The sequence below is a fragment of the Papaver somniferum genome, chromosome 10 (genome assembly GCF_003573695.1).
Source record: "Papaver somniferum cultivar HN1 chromosome 10, ASM357369v1, whole genome shotgun sequence".
Classification (NCBI taxonomy): domain Eukaryota; kingdom Viridiplantae; phylum Streptophyta; class Magnoliopsida; order Ranunculales; family Papaveraceae; genus Papaver; species Papaver somniferum.
Genome location: NC_039367.1, coordinates 71,381,935 through 71,402,880, shown reverse-complemented (window position 1 = coordinate 71,402,880; position 20,946 = coordinate 71,381,935). Strand labels below are relative to the sequence as shown.

Below are 20,946 nucleotides of genomic sequence, written 5' to 3'. Positions count from 1 at the left end.
ACCCTCCTTATATAGATGAGAGTCACAAGTCTTTTTTTTGTTGAAAATATGGTCGTTGATGCATACTTTTACAAGAGTGTACTAATATTACGTACAATATAGTTACAATGATTGCCTGTAATTGGTAGCAAAGGATCGAAAACTATTTTCGATTACACATAATCGGAAGTTATGTATTGTTATATATTACCGATTATGTGCAGTTTTGTCAACAGAGTTCTCAGTTTCAATCAACACCTATAATCGGAAGCTTATCAATATGTATTATTCACCGATTGTGTGTGGTTTTCGAGGCACGACTAGTTAGGAAATAGCCGTTGGAGAATAATCGTAGTTAGATAATAACATAAACTTCCGATTGTTGCAAATAATTTGAATATCATAACGGTCTCACCTACAATTAGATAGGCTAAACAAATGGATATACCATAATATTAACTATTGATTTTACTTCTACAATTCTATACAATGACTTGTGACTAGCGCTTTGGGCGCCTTGGACGTCTTGGAGGAGCCCTAAACGGATTAAATCTGTCCATCGCCTTAAGGATTCTGAAATGAGCTTCGTAACGGAAGTTCGATCTTTTCCATATCCTCCATTCCCCGAGAGATCGTGCTATAACCTCATCATTAGTTTTACCCCTCAATCGATATTGATTCACAAGATAAGTTAAATGGACGAATTCTTCGACGTGTCTGTTTATTGAACCAACTCGGCAGAAAAGATTTCATACGTGACGGTTATTTGGGTTACTGGTGTCGTCGCAGAATTTTTCGTGAATTCTCCCCAAATAACTCATACTCATTACACTTCGTTGCCTACGCTCTTCTCCTCGTCTTAGATAGAATTGAACATAACGCCTACATAAAGATAAATCTTCTTCTATCGTGAACTCCGTAAGACTAATGAATGGTTGGGCCATTAAATTGAATATGATTTCTTTAATGTTGGATAGAGTTAAAATGTATTTGTGTTGCATATAGGGGAAGAGGATACCCTCCTTATATAGATTACAGTTCCAACGACTCTACTTTTTAAAGAACTAGCCGTTGAGGAGAGGTGTAACATGAGTGTATGCAACATAAGACTGGTCAACACATAAAATATCTTATAATCGGAAGCATACAAAGTTACTCAATGTTGCGATTGTGATCGGAAGTTTATGTAGTCCACCATTAACTTCCGATTATTAGTTGCCCCAAATTTTGACTTTGCTAGAATCCTTCATTTATTGAAATTTGAAATTCCTATAACCGGAAGATAATCTAACTTGTCTATCTTCCGATTACAAGTTGCCCCAGATTCAATCTTTGCCAAAATCCATAGGTTTTTAGGACACGGAGACTACCATAATCTTTATGTAGTCAAATTTTGGAGCACATACCATACAAAGTTACTCAATGTTCCGATTATCACAATCGGAAGTTTATGGAGTCCACCATTAACTTCAGATTATTAGTTGCCCCAAATTTTGATTTTGCTAGAATCCTTCATTTATTGAATTTTGAAATTCCCATAATCGGAAGATAATATAACTTGTTTATCTTCCGATTACAAGTTTCCCCAGATTCAATTTTTCAAAACAGATGAAATTCGAGTTTTATACTTTAGCAATCAGTAGTTATGTTATGTTGTTAATCTACCGATTATTGCAATAGCCCATTCTTAATCAAACTAATAATCGATTACTAATACCACTATACTAAGTACTGATTATATAAGGGCATTTAGGTATTCTCCGAACATTTAGGACATCCCACAACCTTGTCTATGGGTTGGGAATAAAAAAATCGCCCCCAATTCTTTTGGGATCTCCCCTGAAAATGCTAGGACATTTAAGCTTAAACCATGTAACTATTTAAGCATTGAGCAGCTTAATGTAATTCACCCAAAAAAATAAATAATAATAGCTTAAAATGTTAGTAGTGTCATAATTTCCGTGGGTTGTATATTTTTGGGTCAATTTATGGTCTAACAAGAAATATGTGATCAAATAACAAGAATGCAAAGAAACAACTGGTGGGAAAAAATGAAAAGGGTTTAAATGAGAATGGAAAAAAGGTATTTGTTTAAAAAATTGGCCTTCTATGTGTAAAACCCTTGAAGAAGGAGGTCTAGGTATAAAAAAGTAAGGAATTTTAACATAGCTATGATAGCTAGGATGAGATGGAATCTTAATCAGAATCCTGATTCCCTTTTTGCCACTATAATGAAAGCTAAATACTACCCTCATTGTGGTCTACTACATATAAACTGTAAAAAAAAAAAGTGACAGTTGGCTTTGGAAGGGGTTGTTAACAGGGATTGCACCAGTAAAATAAATGTGGTCTCTGGGATTTAGGGAATGGTATGAATATTGATATTTGGCAGGATTGTTGGATCCCAGGGGTTCAACCACCACTGCTTAGAAACATTACTGATACTGTGGGTATTGATAGAGTCAGTGATCTAATAACAGACCAAAAAATGTGGGATATTGTTAAACTTAACAGATGCTTTGGCAGCCAAACAATAGAACAAATCAGGAAAATTATAATACCAACTGAAGAAAAAATGGATACCCTAAGATGGACTTTAAACAAAAAAGGTATGTTCTCTGTAAAATATCTGTATAACCACATTAACTCGAATGGAAACCCTGAGCCTAAATGGAATAAAATATGGAAAATGAATACTTCACCGACAGTTAAGATTTTTATTTGGAAGGCAACCCATTCTATTCTCCCAAACAACATGAGAGTGGCAGCTGTACTCCCTGACATTGATACTAAGTGTAAGTTGTGTAATGAAAGCCAGGAAACGTTAAATCACCTTTTTTTACAATGCAACTATGCATCTCAGGTATGGATGCACCTCAACTTTGATATGGATTTTATTAAAAATGGTACAACTAACTTTCATGAATGATTATCCAATTGCTTTGAAAACACAAACATGGGAGACTATGATATTGAATGGCATGTTTTATATATCATTATAATCTGGTATATGGAAAGTTAGGTGCGATGTGGTTTTCAAAAGACAAGGCAGAATAGTGTAACAATTGCAAACAACATTATCAGATTTATCAACAGTTACAATACAGTAAACATTCCTGGTCATAACATATGAATGATCTTTATTATAATTCTCTAAATGATGTTGTTCTGCGAATTACAAAGTATCCTACTGAATCAGCAGGCAAATATATGACTCTGAAAATCCATATTGCCCCGACTATGTTAGACTCTAACTCTAAAGTTGGCATTGGACTAATACTTGTTGACCATACAAGTGCAGTCAGAGAAGCAAGAGGTATCACCATTGACAGTACAACCATAGAAGAGTTATAAAGGGTAGGAGCGGAAGCATCTTTCCAATGGGCAGCTTGTTGGAGTGGCCACATGATCTCCTTTAGGAGGGATTTGGAGCCGACTCTAGTGCTGCTGGTGGGAATGTATGCGGAAGCTCGCAGACAAAGATACATGATAAGTGAAGATTTTGGAAACACTAAAAAGTTTGAAATGAATTTTAGAGCCCAGGATTTTACTTTAGTAAAAACAATAGATATCATGTGGGCAGTAAAACTTTCTTTATTCTGTAATAATATTAATGTTATGTGTAGCTGGATTGATGACAGACTATGGAAACTACTAAATATGAAAACTCTAATGATACAAAGAGTTTAATCTTTTGGGTGTTAGTTCTTTTATTTTCTTCAAGTGTCTTTCGTAATTCTTTTACTATCTTTGTTGACTTCTGAAATGACTCACTGATTCTTTTTGCAGGTTCCTCCAGTTTATGCTAAATGGATTTCTTCCTATATTGGATCTTTGTATTCTGCACTCTCTTGATTCTCAAGACAGTATTGTCGCCATTGGCTATATTTCCTATCACAGTTCCACTCTATCCTGCTATATTGCAATCCAAACATGGTTCAGCTTTGAGATTTTCTCAATATGAGAACTACAATTCTCCCCGATTCAAATTTTTGAAGCCATGAATCTCCAGTCCCATTACTGGGTTCATCTACCGATCCATACTCAAAAAATTCAAAAACCAATGTTTTCCCCTATTCATCCCGTGATTTATGGAGTCATCATTATTCTTCGGATATCATGCAACAACAAAATAACAGAAAGTCCTCTATTATTCTCCAAAAAAATTCTGCTCACTTTTTAAGGAAACATAATATATTACACCCTTTATCTTTAGGAAATAATTCTTATATAAAAAGTGCCAAACGAGTTATTCGATACATACCAGCAAAACCCCCAAACCCTAGAAGAGAGCTCTCAAAGGAAAAAATGAAGGCAAGCAACAACAACAATGCTGATAATAACTCTGTCAAACTATCACTACAAATATGAAGAACACATCCATCAAGGTGGGGAGAGGTGATATAGGTCAGCAAAGAATCTTAATGAGGCTGCTACTTCTTGGTCAAACAGTCGTCTTATTGGAAAGTTGATTACTAAAAATGATAAGATTGAAACTGCTGATATAAAGGAAGAACTGAATACTCTATGGAAAAATTACAAGAAGAGAGAAACAATGGTTGTGGGCAAATATATTTTTGTGTTTAAGTTCAACTCTGAAAAAGATAAAATGACGTCTTGAAGAAGTCACCATGGAATGTTCAGAGATGCCTGCTTGCACTACAAGACTACACAACTGGAGTAGCGTATACAGATCATGTCTTCAGAAAACAGGTGTGGAGTGTGCAGTTTAAAGGGCTATTGCTAGAACACCACCATGTAACAGTAGTTAATGAGGCCATTGAGGATCTGGGGAAAATGATTTCAACTGATCCACCAAACTGCAGACCAAGATCGGGTAACATGATCACTGCTAGAATTGAGATTGATCTAACAGAACCATTAAAGAGAGGGGAGTGGTGGAATACCAACCATGGTGAGCCAGCTTGAATTAGATATCACTGGCTAAAACAACCCCATAACATGTGTGATCAGTGTTATATCATTGATCATGATGATGATATCTGTGAAGAAGTGGATGAGCTGCTAAAAGAAAGGGCAATGACAGTTGAAGAATATGAGGAGCACTGTAAAAACAAGGAAAAATTAGGTACAGATCTAGAAACTATTTCACAAAATACTGAGCCAGAAAATATCAACATGACTGAAGCTGAGGAAGAGAGAACTGCTAAAAGAGCTCGAAACCAAACTCCACAAGACAATGGCTCACTCCATCTATTCAAGGACCAATATTATCCCAACATGGAGTGGTTATGAATGATATAGTCATAAGTTCAATTTCTGCAACAATGGTTGGGGTGGACACTGGATAAAATGATAAGACTAGTGTTGATGCAAAGAAAAATCCTGTGCTAAACCTGGAGGATCACGCAATTGAGGTAATACATTACTCTTTGTTAAACTTTCTCCATATCTACTCTTTCCATTGCAATTTTTGCTATGACAATCTTTTCTCCCATTTAGTAATTTATAAGAGTAAGATAGATATATTTTACTGGTCTTTGCATACTATTGAAACTTGTCGTGTTTTTCATAGTATACCTTTTTCAAAAATAACCATGAGAGTTCTAGCCTGGAACTGTCAAGGTTTCAACAGTAAAACCACCAGAGACCATTTAAAGGACCTGATTTATCGTTATAACCCTGATACTATCTTCATATCAGAAACAAAATTAGCAGAGGATAAAATGAAAAAACTCATTAAACCCTTTAAATATCCTAATCACAAACCCATATCCTCTATTGGTCGTGCTGGAGGAATAATATTACTTTGGAAAGATGGTTTCCATTTCAACATTGTGAATGCAGGGTCTTGGATTATCAATTGTAAAGTGCAGGATGATCTCTCAAAGCCATAGTATCTATTAATGTGCATGTATGGTTCCTCTTACATTAATAACAAAGAGATTCAATGGAATTATATAAAAAACTTAAGTGATACCGACCAACAACCGTGGGTAATCATTGGTGACTTAAATTTTGTTTTCAAAGATGAAGACAAATTACATACTTCTTGTCCTTCCATGAGGAGTTCACATAGTTCTTCTACAGTTACTTCTTCTTCACGAGATTCATCTTTCGTTAATTTAATTTATGAAGCTGGTTTAGAGGATCTGGGTTATACTGGCAGATCATTTACTTGGTCAAGTAATGTGCACGGTACAGGAGTTAGAAGATCGAGGATTGACAGAGCTCTAGCCAATGGAGAATGGATCATTCATTACCCAGATGCAAAGCTTATACATCTTCCACAGCTGGGTTCAGATCATTGTCCAATCATGATGGATACTTCTTCTTCTAATGGTGATTCTAAAAGAAATTGGAAATATTTCCAATGTTATGAGAAGGATAATACACTAAAGAATGAGGTTGCTGCTGCACGGGAACAACCAGTTGATGGATCTTATGCCTTCAAATTTTTAAAAAAACTCATTATCACTAGAAAATATGTTTCAAAATGGAATCGAGAGAAGTTTGGAAACGTCCATAGTAATATTGCTTTACTGCATAAAAAATTGGAGGTTGTACAAGCAAGTATTCCAAACCAAGATATTAGTGCTCCAGTTCAAGAAGTAAAGAATCAGATAGAACATTGACATCAAATTCAAAGCGAGTTTTGGGGTCAAAAGACTAGAGATGAGTATTTTCTTGAAATGGACAGAAACACTAGAGTCCATCATGCGAATGCAAATTGGAGACGTTCAAGAAATAATATTGCAGCTACTGGTGCACCACAAGGAATGATTTGGAAGATCGTCTGGTTAATCATTATAGCAAACTTCACACCACTATCACTCCAGCAGAGAATGAGAATATTCTGCAGTGCATACCCAAAGTAATTACAACAGAAGAAAATATTGAGCTTACACGAATCCCAGAAGATGCAGAAATAATACAAGCATTAAAGAGCATGAAACCCTGGAAAGCACCAGGTCCGGACGGATTCCCACCTGGTTTTTTTAAATCTCATTGGGAAATTGTTGGTCAAGACTTGATTGAAATGGTGAAGCAGTTTTTTCGAACTGGATACATCCTCAAAAGTCTTAATGCCACAAATGTGACTCTTATACCAAAAACGAAGAACAAACAGTTCCCAACTGATCTTCGTCCCATAGCTTTGTGCAATACCTCATACAAACTCATCTCCAAAATCTTATCTACAAGAATAAAGAAAGTCATGAAGAAGGTTATTTCCCCTCTACAAGCAGCTTATGTCCCAGGGAGTCAAATATCTGATAATATCCATATTGCATAAGAACTTATTCACACTATGAATAACAAGAGGGAGACAACAAAATACTTGGCATTGAAACTGGATATGTCAAAGGCATTCGATAAGATCGAATGGCCTTTTCTTATGGATATTATGGCTCAGATGGGTTTCAGCCAAGAGTGGTGTAACTTAATTATGCAGTGCATTAGCACTACTCAGATATCCATCCTTCTAAATGGTAATCCTTGCCATGCCTACAATCCAACTCGAGGAGTTAGACAAGGTGATCCGTTATCACCATATTTGTTCATTATCGTCATGGAAGCGTTCTCTCGACAATTAATTCATGCAGAGCAAAATAATAAGATACACGACATAAAAATTGCTGCAGGTGCACCCCCAATTTCTCATTTATTTTTCGCTGACGACTGCCTGCTGTTTATAAATGCCGACATGCATAATGTCAACAACCTTCTCGATATCATTAAAGATTTTGGTGAAGCATCTGGTCAATCAGTTAATTTCAACAAATCCAGTGTTTACTATAGTATGCATGTCCCTCAGAGATTTTGCATATTACTTACAAGAAGATTGAAGGTTCCAAGGATGAAATCTAATGAGAGATATCTAGGTTTGCCTTTGCTCATTAGAAAAAAGAAGATTGATTGTTTTGCAGGATTGGTTGAGAGAGTTAAAGGAAGACTTTCTAAGTGGAATGGGGAATCTATGTCTCAGACTTGCAAATCATTAATGATAAGGACGGTAACAAACACTATTCCTTCTTTTACCATGAGCTGCCTTCAACTGCCATGTGAAACAATTAAACAGATTAATTCTTTACAACGAGATTTCTGGTGGGGTTTCACTGAAAAAGAGGTACCTACATAAGTTCTTGGAAAAGATTAGGGTTACACAAAAATCTTGGAGGACAAGGCTTTAGAGATTTGAAATCTCTTAACAAGGATTTACTAGTTCGTGCGACATGGAGAATATGTAGCAATCCAGATGAGGAATAGGTTAAGGCTATACAGGCGAAATATTTTCCTTCCACCAGTATGATACATGCAACCCCCAAACAAAGTTGTTTGTGGGCTTGGAGTGGAGTGCAGAAACAGATTCCTTTCATAAAAGCTAATAGTAGATGGAGATTTGGGAAATGTGATAAAATAAAGATTTGGTTGGATTTATGGGTAACAGGTTTGAATGAGCCACCAAGTCCAAAACAAGGTATGACAAACAGTGAAGATTTCATATGGGTCAAGGAATTATTAGTTCAAGATGGGAAGCAGTGGAATGTATCACTTATATAACAGATTTCTGAACCAGATACCGCTAGTTTAATTCTGCAGATGAGAATCTCCACAGCTGCAGAAGATAAACTTGTGTGGAAGCTTACAAAGAATGGGAGCTTTACTCTGAAATCAGCTTATAGTAAAATTCATGAGCTCAGTTTAGGAGACACTGAAGTTTCTCTAACTATTCAAGGCACATAATCACCTTGGAAGCGCTTTGGGAGATCAAAACCTGGCCGCGTGTTCAACATTTTTGGTGGAAATGTCTTGCTGACATATTGGCTACAAATGAAAGATTATCCAGATCATGTGGTTATGTCAATCGACAATGCCCCTTTCTGCAACCAGCATGATGAAGATGTAGTACATGTTCTCTTCACATGCTCTTTTTCCAGAGTTGTTTGGATGATCATACTAGGAGGCCCATGTATACCTACAAGGAATGATATAAGTATTGCAGACATTTTTGAACACTGGATGAACATCGACAGACAACACAACATGCCAAAAGGAAGGCTAACCACTGCCATGATTGTCTCATGGTCAATTTGGAATGAAAGATGTGAGGTTAAGTTTCAACAGAAGCAGGCAGTTCCTCAGAAAGTTGCCAGTAAAGCCATGAACTTTGCAGTCTATATAAAACAGCTAAATGAGAAAACTGAACAGAATTCAGTTGTTGCATATAAAAAAACATCACATCTGCATTGGAAACCACCTGCATCACCATTTTATGTTATAAACTGTGATGCTTCTTATGATGCAGCTTCTGGACCGACAAGGATTGCTCTTATTTTACGTGATTTTGCAGGAAACTGGTGGGGATGCTCTACAAAATGCTATGCAGGAATAAGAAGTTCGGAGCAAGCAGAATGTCTAGCGTTTTATCAAGCTGTTAAATGGAGTAAAGAGTTGCAGCATACACATATAGTACTGGAAACGGACTTGAAGGGAACTGAAAGCTACATCAACAACTCTGCACCGGTGATAGCCTGGGAGAATGAGGACATTTTGCTCGATGCCATTGAGTGTCTTAAAAATATCCCACAGTGGGAGTGTCATTTTGTTCCTAGAAATTGTAATAAACCTGTTGATAAGCTAGCTAAACACAACTGGAAAAATGGAGTCACTAGGGAATGGTTTGATAAACCTCCCAGTATTATTGAGAGTCTTTTGTTAGCAGACAACGTTTCATTTCTTAATCAATAAATCACGGCAGCAAAAAAAAAAAAAAAAAAACTATGGGAACTACTAAATTTCTTGAACATGCAAAACTGGGATGTAATGACAATTCGTAATTCATTGAGGTTCTCGTACCTCTTTTTCTAAAATAAAAAATAAAAAATTTTAACGGTCAATACAAGTCAAGTCAAAGGTGCCTCGGAAATTGTTCACAGAGAAATTGGACAAGAAAACTCTTTTCAATTTTAGAAAAAATCTCCCAGTCAGTAGAATTTTTGAAACAGAGTAAAAGGCTCGATTTGATTTTGGGATTCTCTGTATAGCGGTCTGCTGCTGAAAAATCTAAAGGTTTGTCTCGTTATATGGTTCAGTTCTTTCGATTGTTTAGGGTTTTGCATCAATGAAACCTAATTGCGATTGAAAAATCTGTTGTTAAATATTGATTATTGAGAAAGTTTTTGACTGCATCTTTAAATTTAAGAAGGTACTTGAACTTATTAAATTCTCTGAAACTTCATTGATTCAGTCACTTTGTCTGTTTGTCATTTATCCCTCTTTTGGTTAGAGGGAAAAGCCAACATTCCGAAGGTTTCTAATGTCATAGCTGCAGTTGAGTTGTTTTTTGCTGTAGATCAAACCAATTATGTGAGTTCTTTTTTTTTTTTCTTTCTCTACCAATTGTTTTATCTTTTCGGGTTCTGATTAGATATGTGTTTGTTGAAACATGATTAAGTGTTTTTTATAGATGAGACCATCATCCAAGTATCAAAGTTGAATCAATATACATATGTTGGAATGGGGGAAAAGGCTGCAAATAAGGAGGTAGACAAACTTTCTGAATCACTGAACGATCTCTTCACCAATGTCTCTACTATGATCAAAGGCGAACTCCAGGTCTCAACTCTTTCAAGACTTTTTCTACATTTTATTACTTAATTTCTGGATCCAGGTCTCTCACTACCTCTATAATTTGATCGTCTTGGGGTGGTATTTGTCTTGTATAGGGTTCTTCTAAAAGAGTGGTTTCTTCTTATTCTGCGTTTCCCTTTTAGTATGTAATCTTGGATTTTTTGATCAATCAATATACTAATAACGGAGATGGAATTGTCTTCTTGAAATTGGTTAGTGCAGATTCACTTTCCATACAATGAGAGTGAATTACCGTCTCTGCCTAGTTTTCTTTCACATTTCCTTGAAAGGAGTTTCAGATTGCACTAGAAATGGCTTAAATACCGATATACCATTTGAAGGGTCTAAATTTTGATTTTATCTGATTGTTGTCAGGGCACAAATAACTTGCTGGAACTTTTGGAGAAGATGAATACCAGAGTAGCAGAGGAATACAAGGGTCTGGGTGATGTAGCTTCTGGATTACGGGTTTTTGTGGAGCAGTTGAAGGAAAAAAATGGAAACTTTGATGAATACGTTCAGCAAATTGAAGCGATGGAGCAGCAATTGACAGAATTTGAAGCTGTAGTTTCTGTGCTTGACAAGCATGTATCTTTGCTGGAATCAAAAGTGCATTCTGCTTATCAGCAATCTCCAACGTAAATACTGTGGTGAAACTAATGGTTTCTTTTAGCGATTTTATTTTTTTGAAGCATGATATTTATTGATCTACTAAAGAACTGTTACAAGAGGGTATGCAATACCCGAAGATTCAAATACAGTTGACTCGAAACGCCAAGAAATTACAAAAACATGACATTGAAGTAACAGAAGGGTATCAGTCTCTGGATTACAATTGCAACGGAGATGGATATTGGAATTGGTGGTGGGGTGGATCTGGATGAGGTTGTCGAGGATCCATAGGTCTTCGACGAATGCTTTCCACAAGAAAAGCTGTATAGTTGATGGACATGGCTGAGTCCATGGGAACTTAGGTGTTGGTGATGAGTTTCAATGCAAGAAATCCGAGATGATAGTCAGGCTTTTGTATTCAGATGTTGCAAAATGTTGCCCAACCGAAATCTGTCTGCCTTTTTGTTCTCCAGCGTTATCCATAATTTCAACCTGAGTCCTCAGCGTTGAATGTGATTTGCATTTATTTTAGCGAATGATTTAATTGATTATGATTGTTTCCTAACATAAAATAGAAACCGTCTTTCTATCAGTGTTTTGAGAAAATTTGAGCTACTTTGGAAGAGTCCATTCTGGAGCCTCTTTACAGCTGAGGTAAGGAATTTGAGAATTTCCGTAACAGAAACTAGTATATGGCATAAACTAATCTTGTTTGGCAAAATCCTAATCTTGTTAAACTAAACCTCGATGGCTTATCTAATAGTGATAACGCTGAGAGTCTGGGACTGGTAGGTTAAACCGTTGAGTGCCATAATAATTTAATATGTATTAGTGTGAGTTTTAATTTTTGAAACGTAGTTCTAGTAGAATTCTAATTCCATATCCTGAAAGGAATGGAGTAAAGGAGTCGAGAATAACAAAATAGAGATGTAGGATTCCATGTACAACTATGACAAGTCTAGCTATAGACCCTATAAATACATACTTCTGCACGCACTACCTCTTCACTTTTGGCTTGCTACAATTTGCATAAGCTTCCTGCCATTCAATAGCTCTCTGGAATAAAAGATGGACACCAAGAGTGAAGCACAAGCATCAACACCGAAATCAAAAACAGCCACAACATCAGCACCAGAATCAAAAACAGCAAGACCAAAATCCATCTTCGCCAGAATTAAGGCCAAATTCAACAGCATCAAAACCAAGAATAAAAAAGTTGGCGAGAATAATGAGAAAAAAATCAAAGAGAGCGTGAATTTGTTTGAAAAATACATTGGAGAAGGAAGCAGCCCCGGGATAAAGACTAAGGAGACATCTGATGTTGGCAACGGCAGCAAAGGTAATGCCTTATTTCGAAGTGCATCCTGTGGGGAGTCCAAGGAGGCATATAGAAGATACTTATCTGGTTATGGTCGATTTGAATACTAGACTACTTCAGGAAATCTTCGTTTTTCTTGCTTTGTTTATTGTACTTTTTTTTTTCTCTTCCTGAGATAGAACACTTTGCTCTTAATGACTCGACAAAAGAATGTTACCGAGAGTTCCGTTTAGTCACATTAACAGCTGCTTTTGTCGAAATTTACTACAGTTTCATGTTCCACAAACATAAGAATTATTCAATTTCTTGCTGCTTTTTCATATAGTTACTAGCACTGTTGGTTGTAGGCAGCTAGGATAATCAGCGTATCCCCTCGATTCAATAAACCGAACAAACTAACAAAATTTACAGAACAGATTCTTACATAAATTTCTAATGTTGTAGGTAACCATCACCACTGATACTGATACTGATTTTGATTAGACAGAAAAATATAAATATGAAGGACAAAAGATGTTGTACACTGATGAAAGAAAAAGTCTTTAATTGTACAAAAGCACTGAAACAAATGGTAGTAGATTTTGAAGATATGACCTCAAAATACATTAGCATGACCATAAACGATAATAGAACAACGTTTCAAAAGAAACAATTGAGAGGATTGCAAAAATTAAGCAAGTTAATGAAGTTGAAGCATAATATTGACTCAGTACTCCAGTAATAGCACATGGTAGCAGCCAAACTCTTACTCTATTGAGATACCAAAAGCTTCCAGCTCTGCGGGATCTGCCATCTGTGTTTCTATAAACTATTAAACTCTAACTCCGCTCCAGTAGCCTTTAATTTGATATACCCATCGCTGAATGCGAGGTTCGAATATGCTCATAGAGGCAATAGATGACCACACTAATTTCAGAATATCTCAGTGCATACATCCTCATAAACACCTCAAAAGCACTGAACAACGTGTCCATTAATCCCGGTTCGGCTGGGCTCAAAGATTTCGCTCGGCTATTGAGCAAGAACCTCAGTTCTGGAACAAGCGATAAGGGACCAGTTGAGTTAGTGAGAATAGACAGAAGATGTTATTGACGGAAAGTAACAGAGAAAGCTTCCACTCTATGTCTAACAGAAGTAGAGAAAGAATACATACCATGTCTATCTTTTTCCAGATGTTTAACTTGGTTTTGTCAACTGCAAGTGTTTGGGGATGTTTGCTTCTTAGTCCCCTGGAGAGAGAGGTTGTTGTGGAGCACAATCGTCTGGCTATTGACTGATTAATTGGGAGAAAAAAAGAAGAGGAAAAGTGATCTCGTCTTCAATGGCAGAGACGCTTCAGTCAAAACAATGAGGGCAGCAACAAGATCATCACTAATTCTCAAGTAGTCCAATCCCCAGTCTCTGTGTTATTTGTATCCCTTTGAAAGTTTTATATTTCTCTTGTTGTACAACATCAGGATGGCTGTGGCTATGCGTACCTTTTCTTTTCCTCTCTCCCTAATATATCGTTTTCCTCCTTTCTTCAATAAATTGACTTAAATTATCAAAAGCAATTCCTTTTCCATGACGATCAAAAGGAATTCCTTCTGCATCCATGATGCTCAACCCTGGAATAACTTCGTCCAGCTGGAAAAGAATTGGGTCACACAATACCAAATAAGTTCACATCGAAAGGAACATCTTCAACTTTTGCTTGATCTGTCACTTTGATACAACTTATACCTCTTGAATCCTTTCTTCACCATCAGTCCTAGTATTTCATCAGCTTCGGAAAATCTTCCAGCACTTCTCAGACTAATCAACAGAGTCCTGTACACTACAAAATTCGGATTGCAACCTCTAAATTCCATTTTCTCAAGCATGGAATGTGCCTCACAAAACTTCCCCGCATTGCAAAGCCCACGGATTATAGAATTGTATGTAAAAACGTTGGGTAACTGCCCCTTGACAATCATCTCATCAAACGTTTCCTGAGCCTTCTCTAGATGGCCCTTCACAACATATCCTGTAACCAGAACTGTATAGCAAACTACATCAGGCATGCAACCTATCTTTATCATCTCATCGAGAAAAAACTCGCATGCTTCCAGATTTCCAGCCCGACTCAAGCCATATATTAATGAGGTGAAGTGAAGAACACTAGGATCACAACCCTCTTCTCTCATGGAATTCAAGACCTCAATCGCCAAATGTTTGTTATCTGCTTTTCCATGCATATACAGAATGATATTATATGTATGGAGGTCTGGAAGAAACCCATTCTTAATCATCTCACAATGCAGGTCATGAAACTGACCCCACTTTTTCAATCTAATCTTTGTACATAAAATAATATTATAAGTCAGAGTATCTGGGGAATGACCTTCAAAACGCATCCGTCTGTAAAACCACTCTATCAATTTGTATTGTTTCATCACAAGAAGAGAATGTAAAATGGCATTACATGAAAGTCTGAATGGCCCACAATAAAACGTCTTAGAATTCAAAAACCGCAAAAGTAATCTCCTCGCATTACGCACGTTGCCACTATTATACATCACGAGATTAAAAGTTCTTGCTGTAGTCCTACAACCACTTTTCATCATCTCATCCAATAACTCCTCTATAGTCGAGTACATCTCACACTCAGCACATACCTTAATCGCTAAGTTATATTCATTCGATGTATGTCTGTAGCTTTCCTGCCTCGCTGACCACATAAAGAACTCATATACCAAGCGCGCACACCTTACTTTACTCGCACTAAACCTTTTCGAGATCTTTACAAGAACTTCTCTAACTATCTTACTACAAACATTGAGCCGTAACTTATCAAGTGCTAATATAGTATCAAAACTAGGCCTATCTTGTTGAAGTACTCTCAAAATTCTATCAACATCCACTACAATATCAGAAAACGGCCTCCTTCTCGACCATAAACACTCCTCAGAATCATCATCACTATCATTATAAGAGGAAACCCCTAAAAGTGTCTCCTCGAAAACATTTTGTCCATCAGAATCAAAACCAAAACTCGTTTTTGCACTTTTTTTAAAGTCGTCAGCAGTAATATCAGATACATTCTCATCAATATTGTTGTTTCTGAAACTACTACTACTAGCATCACAAAGGAATAATCGTGAAACATAGCGATGATAATGCGAAATGCCCATACTGTTTCTACGACTAAATAGAACCATAAGATTCATGGTTACAACTAATAAAGCAGCATTCAGATTTCTTCTTCATATTCTCTTTAACTTCACAGTGTTCAATAACAAAGCACTTTTTTCAGTTGGGCATTTTATCAAACACGGAAGACAGTTCCATAACAAAGTACCCAAATACATCAAAATGTTTCATTCCCATATGACATTTCCATTGAAATTTTCAAAGATCAGATTTTTATTCAGTAATGTAGAGATTAGGTTGAACAAAAACCGTACCTTTTTCAAGATCAAGATCAGAATCATTAAGAGGTGTAGCACACGACTGATTAAGTTGAATAATGATGGTTCCTGTTTATTGCAAGATTGGGAAATTTCCAGATTCCTCTCAATTCGTATCAAGAAGAAGTAACAGAATAGGTCAGGGTATCTGGATATGTAGAAATCTAGGGTTTTCCGAAGGTTATTTTTTGAAGGACATGAAAGAGGAAGGAGAGGTCTGGTTTTGTTGGGGCAGGCGCAGCCAACTCTTTACCTCTGTTGGTCATTGTCGTTACCCCCGCCCCAGGATGGCAGTATAAGGCCCAACAAATTTTCATGTTGTACCCGCTAAATGATACTCATCGGCAAAAGGTTATTATTACTTTTCCTATTTAACTCTATCTGATGTTTCTTAATCTGCGTGAAAAACTCTATAACATTAAATAAAATGGAGCGGAGAGAATAGTATATTTTTCTCTAAAGAGGTAGTAATTGTTTGCTTTAGATTCTTTTTTTCTTTTTGATCATAAGAAAATTCCTCAGTATTAATGGTGAATCATGATTACAAAGGGATTGAAAATAGCAAAAACCATAACCGAAGCATACAGTAAAATGGATGATCCGAAAATTCAGACAAGATGAAGAGAAGGAATTCTGGTAAAGCATAAACACATGTATGATTAGAGAACCGATTTAGTCGGAGAAGGAATGGTTTCAGGCACACCCCAACCATTTTGTTTGATTGTTGTCTTCTTCAGAAGATATAGTCCTAGAACAAAGGGGTGATTATCCCAAGGTCTTTAACTGGGAGATGAAGTTGTCTGCCGGAATCCATCACCGGAGAACAAAAACCCACATAACCGCAACCATGAAACACCATTAATACAACAAAGAATTACTCTTGAAGGAAAAATAAAAGTACCGTAAAATGGCAGAAAAGAAGCACCATTAAAGGCCACAAGCCTTACCAAATGGTAAGTGTAGAACATCGCAAACTAAATCTAAACCTAAATAAACTTTAAACTACGAACTAAACCTAATACATCAGAGAAATAAAGGGGGGAACTTGCTCAGATCTGCTAGGAATCGAGTGGATCTGAGCAGTGAAGAGCGTCGTATGAGAGTTTTTGTTTGAACCCTAAAATCATTAGAGAGGAGAAGAGGATAGAGAGAGAGACTCACCACTAGTATGTATCCTGGATGAATGATTTTTGCTTCAGATCTTATGCATCCAAATCACTCTAGTTTTTTTAATTTCCCTATAATACTAAGAGGATAATTCATTACAGAGAAGAATGAGCTACAAAGTTAGCATCCTCCAATATTGTACTAGCAATAAAAATTGGAGAGTTGAAGATCAAACTTTCAAAATCTTAAAAATCCGAGCATGCCTAGTTAGACTATTCACTGACTTATTTACATTTTCTCTTTATAAATTTGCAATCCCAAAGTGGATTGTTGCATAGTATATACCTAATTTGTAGAACTAGAGATTAATTATCCCATGCTACTTTCTGATGATTATTGTTAAATGCAAGAACAACCAACTATGCATCCAGTTTGAAACAAGCTACCGTATCTCAAGCTTCTCGGACTATTGCATTGCTAGTATCAGTTCACTGCATTTATCAAGATCCACATCTAAGTATCTGTTTGCATAGATACATCGTCCTATCTCATAGATACGTGTAAAATTACAGATGATTAGACTAATCCTAATATTGCACACACTGGTTTTTTCATAAGATGCATCGCAACAAAGAGTAAAGAGGAGTTGGTGGTGGTATCCAATGATGTTGAGTGATGGATATGAGATTTTATTTCTGTTTTCAGTGTTTTTCCTGTGACATCATTCAACAACTGGATTATCCTTGTTACTCCAAGTAGATTTGGTTGATATTATGAAAATCTATAATTTGGAGCACGACTAACAGAGAAAAAAAAAGTTCTAGCATTAAATTTGACAATGTTCACTAATGATAGGAAAATCTTTTGGGAAGGATTATGTCTGTCATAACAGGAACAACAAATTTGAACTCTTGTAACTCGGGTGGTCATGTCATCTTAGACTAGACAAATAGCAAGGTATAGACGCATAATGCAGTCATAATATAAGCTTCAACCGTGCTTTAATTTCTCTTATAAAAAAGTAAATAAAAACCATTATTGTATTCAAATCTGAAAAATTACGGTATAATTTTTCATATGACTACATCGAAAATAATCATCGTATGTTTTGATACACCGCTGCCTTTATATTTTAGAATATTTGATGAATATCAAACTCAAATCTGGAAGAAATAAAAACAGAGTTATGAAGTAAGTTAAATTTTTGAATTATTGTTAGAAGGAGAGCAAATATCTGACTCACTAACCATGACGCGTTTTTAATATTTGAGTGGATTAGAAATTATCTTACCAATATACGAACTCTTCACCAACACGAATACTACTATTGCCACCATGTACCGCTGCCACCAACATCACTACAACTACTAAGCCAGTGGGATGTCAACAAACAATATGTTTGTTAGTATGACTAGAATAGTCATGCCTCACATAAATATTTATAATTTGATCCCAGTTAGTGAGTTGACTATGATAGTTGTTCTCCTCAAATCACATTTCACTATCCTCGTAATAAAAACCTGAGAAATTATATTTGTAATCATTAAAAAAAAATCCAGGTTTTCGAACAAAATTTTCATTGATTCCGAAAAGCATGAAACATAGTTCAACAAAACCAGCCGCATCACGATTTTCGATCCAACAAAAATTGTTATATGTAAGTTTGAAATTTGAAATGCAACAATCTTTGTTAGATATTTGTTTCATTAGAGATGTGGATGTAAAATTTTTATAGGTGTAGCAAAATTGAATTATACAAAATTTGATTGCAACCATCTTTGTTGGATCTTTATTGCATCCAAGATTTGATATCAACCATCTTTGTTAAATGTAAATTTATTGTCTACTTGAATATAATAATTTTATATCGAAATATTGTCTACTAATTTTGGTTTCAGAATCAATCACAGGTTAGTACCATCAATACCTCGGTGTTTTACTTTGTATAAGTGCTAATTATGCTTCTTCATATTTATGTTCTTTGAAATTAGTAGTTGTCAGAGATATAATAGTAATCATGGTGGAAATTATTATTAGTTTTCATTCATATTTGAGAAGATTTGGTTAAATGAAAACCCAAAGATATAAAAAATTTGTTATCCAGTCAATCGAGTCTAGCAGATAATCAAACCAAAATTCCTAAAACTATGATCTTCAAAGTCTTCAATCTTCGAAATCTTCAATGTAACATCAGTAAAACAACTTGATTCCGTTATTGATAGTCCCTCATAACAAAGTATGTTAACTTTAGTCAGTAGTTTTATCCACAAATTCTAAATCACTTGAATCTGTATAGCTTTCTCTTCAAAGCTCTTGACTGGACTTATAAAAGAAGAAAAGGACCATGGAACGCACAACAACTTGTTATATATGAAGAGAACTACATGTTAATCACAATACAATAACGAAAAAATAAAATAAAAATTTAGTTTCCCACCGATGGTACTTCTAGCGCTTCTCGATACCCGAAGAAGGATTTAAACAAGTTAATCCTCCGTTCACCGGAATATCAAAGGATACTCCTTTGGAAAATAAATGCCACACAACTTGGTATGTTATAGGATCAGCTTGTATGAATATAAGACTCCGCTGTCTATAGTGTTTAGACCAAGGTTTGTTATGGTAACATGATAAACCATTTTCGAAACCGAAAGATAAACATTAATGTTAATTTTTGAAATTAGCTTTATCTCGATATTCTTAGATTATATTAACGCAAATAACTCGTTTCCAATTAAGACAAAATATGGTTATTCATAAACATAATCTATATATCACATTAAGACTTGAGATATCCCACTAGGATTATTGTTATATTTAGCTCGTTAAGTAAACTAATTATGTGGATCTACTGGGAAAAAAAATCTCATAAATACAATTGCTAAGAGTAGCAAATGTAATAATTCTCACATATTAATCTTTACCTAATTTAGCAGGAGGCCAACCATAAGTCTTTATATTATCGCTAACTTCCCAAAGTTATATACCTGACATAATCAAGACGTACTTATGATGTAATGATGATGAACATCTTCTAGGGTATAAGTGGTTATCGTGCTTAATATAATATACTTCCTAAACACCCCAAGATATCCTCATAGAAACTGGAGAAAAAAAATGCGAAGTCAAAAAAAAACACAAAGAATTATAGTGGTTGCGCGATATACTTACTCCACTGCAGTAAAATAAACTTTTTATCGAAAACTCAAAGAATAGGCAACTTGTTTCTTCTCATACCTCTCAAAATTCAAAAAAAATACAATAACCAAAGGGTTATGACCTCTATTAATAGGCCTATGATCTGCCTAGAAATAGAAGCTCTAAATAAAGAATTAATTCTTGAAATAACTTAGAATCCAGATTCCTAAAATAACTTGAGGATGTGAAAAATTAAGTTTGTCTTAGTGTTTCCTAAATCGAGCTTATATCTAACAATTCTCCACCTTGGCAAGATTTCAAGTACAACTTCACTATTCTTTGATTTCTCCATCTTGGCATGAAGGCTGAACGTTTTATTGCCTTCAAACTTTTGTTGTTTTCACTTATCTGAAGATGTTTCACTCCCTTATAGGGTTTCACATGTGCTCGAAAGCACCACTACACTTGGAGGTGTCTTCAAATTGCACAATATTGATTTAGCTTAGGCATTGTCTAAATTTTTCACCAGTTACCACTTTGGTGAGCATAATTTCACCTTCTTGAACAAACTCTCGTACTTTGTGATATCTTACGGTAATTTGCTTTTTTCGAGCATGATAAACTTGATTTTTAAATAAGTTTATCACACTTTGACTATCACAATATACCCTACACCCTTACTTGATCTTTCTGAATTCTCAATTATTCAAACAACCCTTTCATATCCAAGTGGCCTCCTTTATGCCTTTTACAAGAACCATATATTCATCT

General features: G+C 35.7%; 3 protein-coding genes across 9 annotated transcripts; 2 read left to right on the top strand and 1 right to left on the bottom strand.

Annotated features, from left to right (window-relative positions):
- The first annotated feature begins 8,772 nt into the window (after positions 1–8,772).
- Positions 8,773–9,690, top strand: LOC113315769. The gene has a single exon (XM_026564026.1). The coding sequence runs from the start codon at positions 8,773–8,775 to the stop codon at positions 9,688–9,690; it is 918 nt and encodes a 305-aa protein (XP_026419811.1).
- A 189-nt stretch (positions 9,691–9,879) lies between these two features.
- On the top strand, positions 9,880–11,776 carry LOC113317521 (biogenesis of lysosome-related organelles complex 1 subunit 2-like). 7 transcript variants are annotated; one of them, XM_026565649.1, is made up of 4 exons: positions 9,880–10,011; positions 10,190–10,308; positions 10,409–10,557; positions 10,948–11,776. In XM_026565649.1, the coding sequence occupies exons 3-4, from the start codon at positions 10,459–10,461 to the stop codon at positions 11,212–11,214; spliced, it is 366 nt and encodes a 121-aa protein (XP_026421434.1). In that variant the 5' UTR covers positions 9,880–10,011; positions 10,190–10,308; positions 10,409–10,458; the 3' UTR covers positions 11,215–11,776. The 7 variants fall into 7 exon arrangements, with proteins under 7 accessions (XP_026421434.1, XP_026421432.1, XP_026421436.1 ...); XM_026565647.1 differs by having other exon boundaries at positions 10,397–10,557; XM_026565651.1 differs by having other exon boundaries at positions 9,921–10,011; positions 10,229–10,308.
- Positions 11,777–13,002: 1,226 nt separating this feature from the next.
- Positions 13,003–16,182, bottom strand: LOC113316996 (pentatricopeptide repeat-containing protein At3g60050-like). The gene is made up of 2 exons (XM_026565153.1): positions 13,656–16,182; positions 13,003–13,535 (listed from the first exon to the last, which is right to left on the bottom strand). The coding sequence occupies exon 1, from the start codon at positions 15,688–15,690 to the stop codon at positions 14,185–14,187; it is 1,506 nt and encodes a 501-aa protein (XP_026420938.1). The 5' UTR covers positions 15,691–16,182; the 3' UTR covers positions 13,003–13,535; positions 13,656–14,184.
- Positions 16,183–20,946: the final 4,764 nt, after the last annotated feature.

Excerpts from the sequence above, each read along its gene's own strand:
- LOC113316996 (XM_026565153.1), bottom strand. The coding sequence starts at position 15,690 with ATGAATCTTATGGTTCTATTTAGTCGTAGAAACAGTATGGGCATTTCG.
- LOC113315769 (XM_026564026.1), top strand. The coding sequence starts at position 8,773 with ATGAAAGATTATCCAGATCATGTGGTTATGTCAATCGACAATGCCCCT.
- LOC113317521 (XM_026565649.1), top strand. The coding sequence starts at position 10,459 with ATGGGGGAAAAGGCTGCAAATAAGGAGGTAGACAAACTTTCTGAATCA. Across the intron at positions 10,558-10,947 it reads TGATCAAAGGCGAACTCCAG|GGCACAAATAACTTGCTGGA; the intron begins GTCTCAACTCTT and ends GATTGTTGTCAG.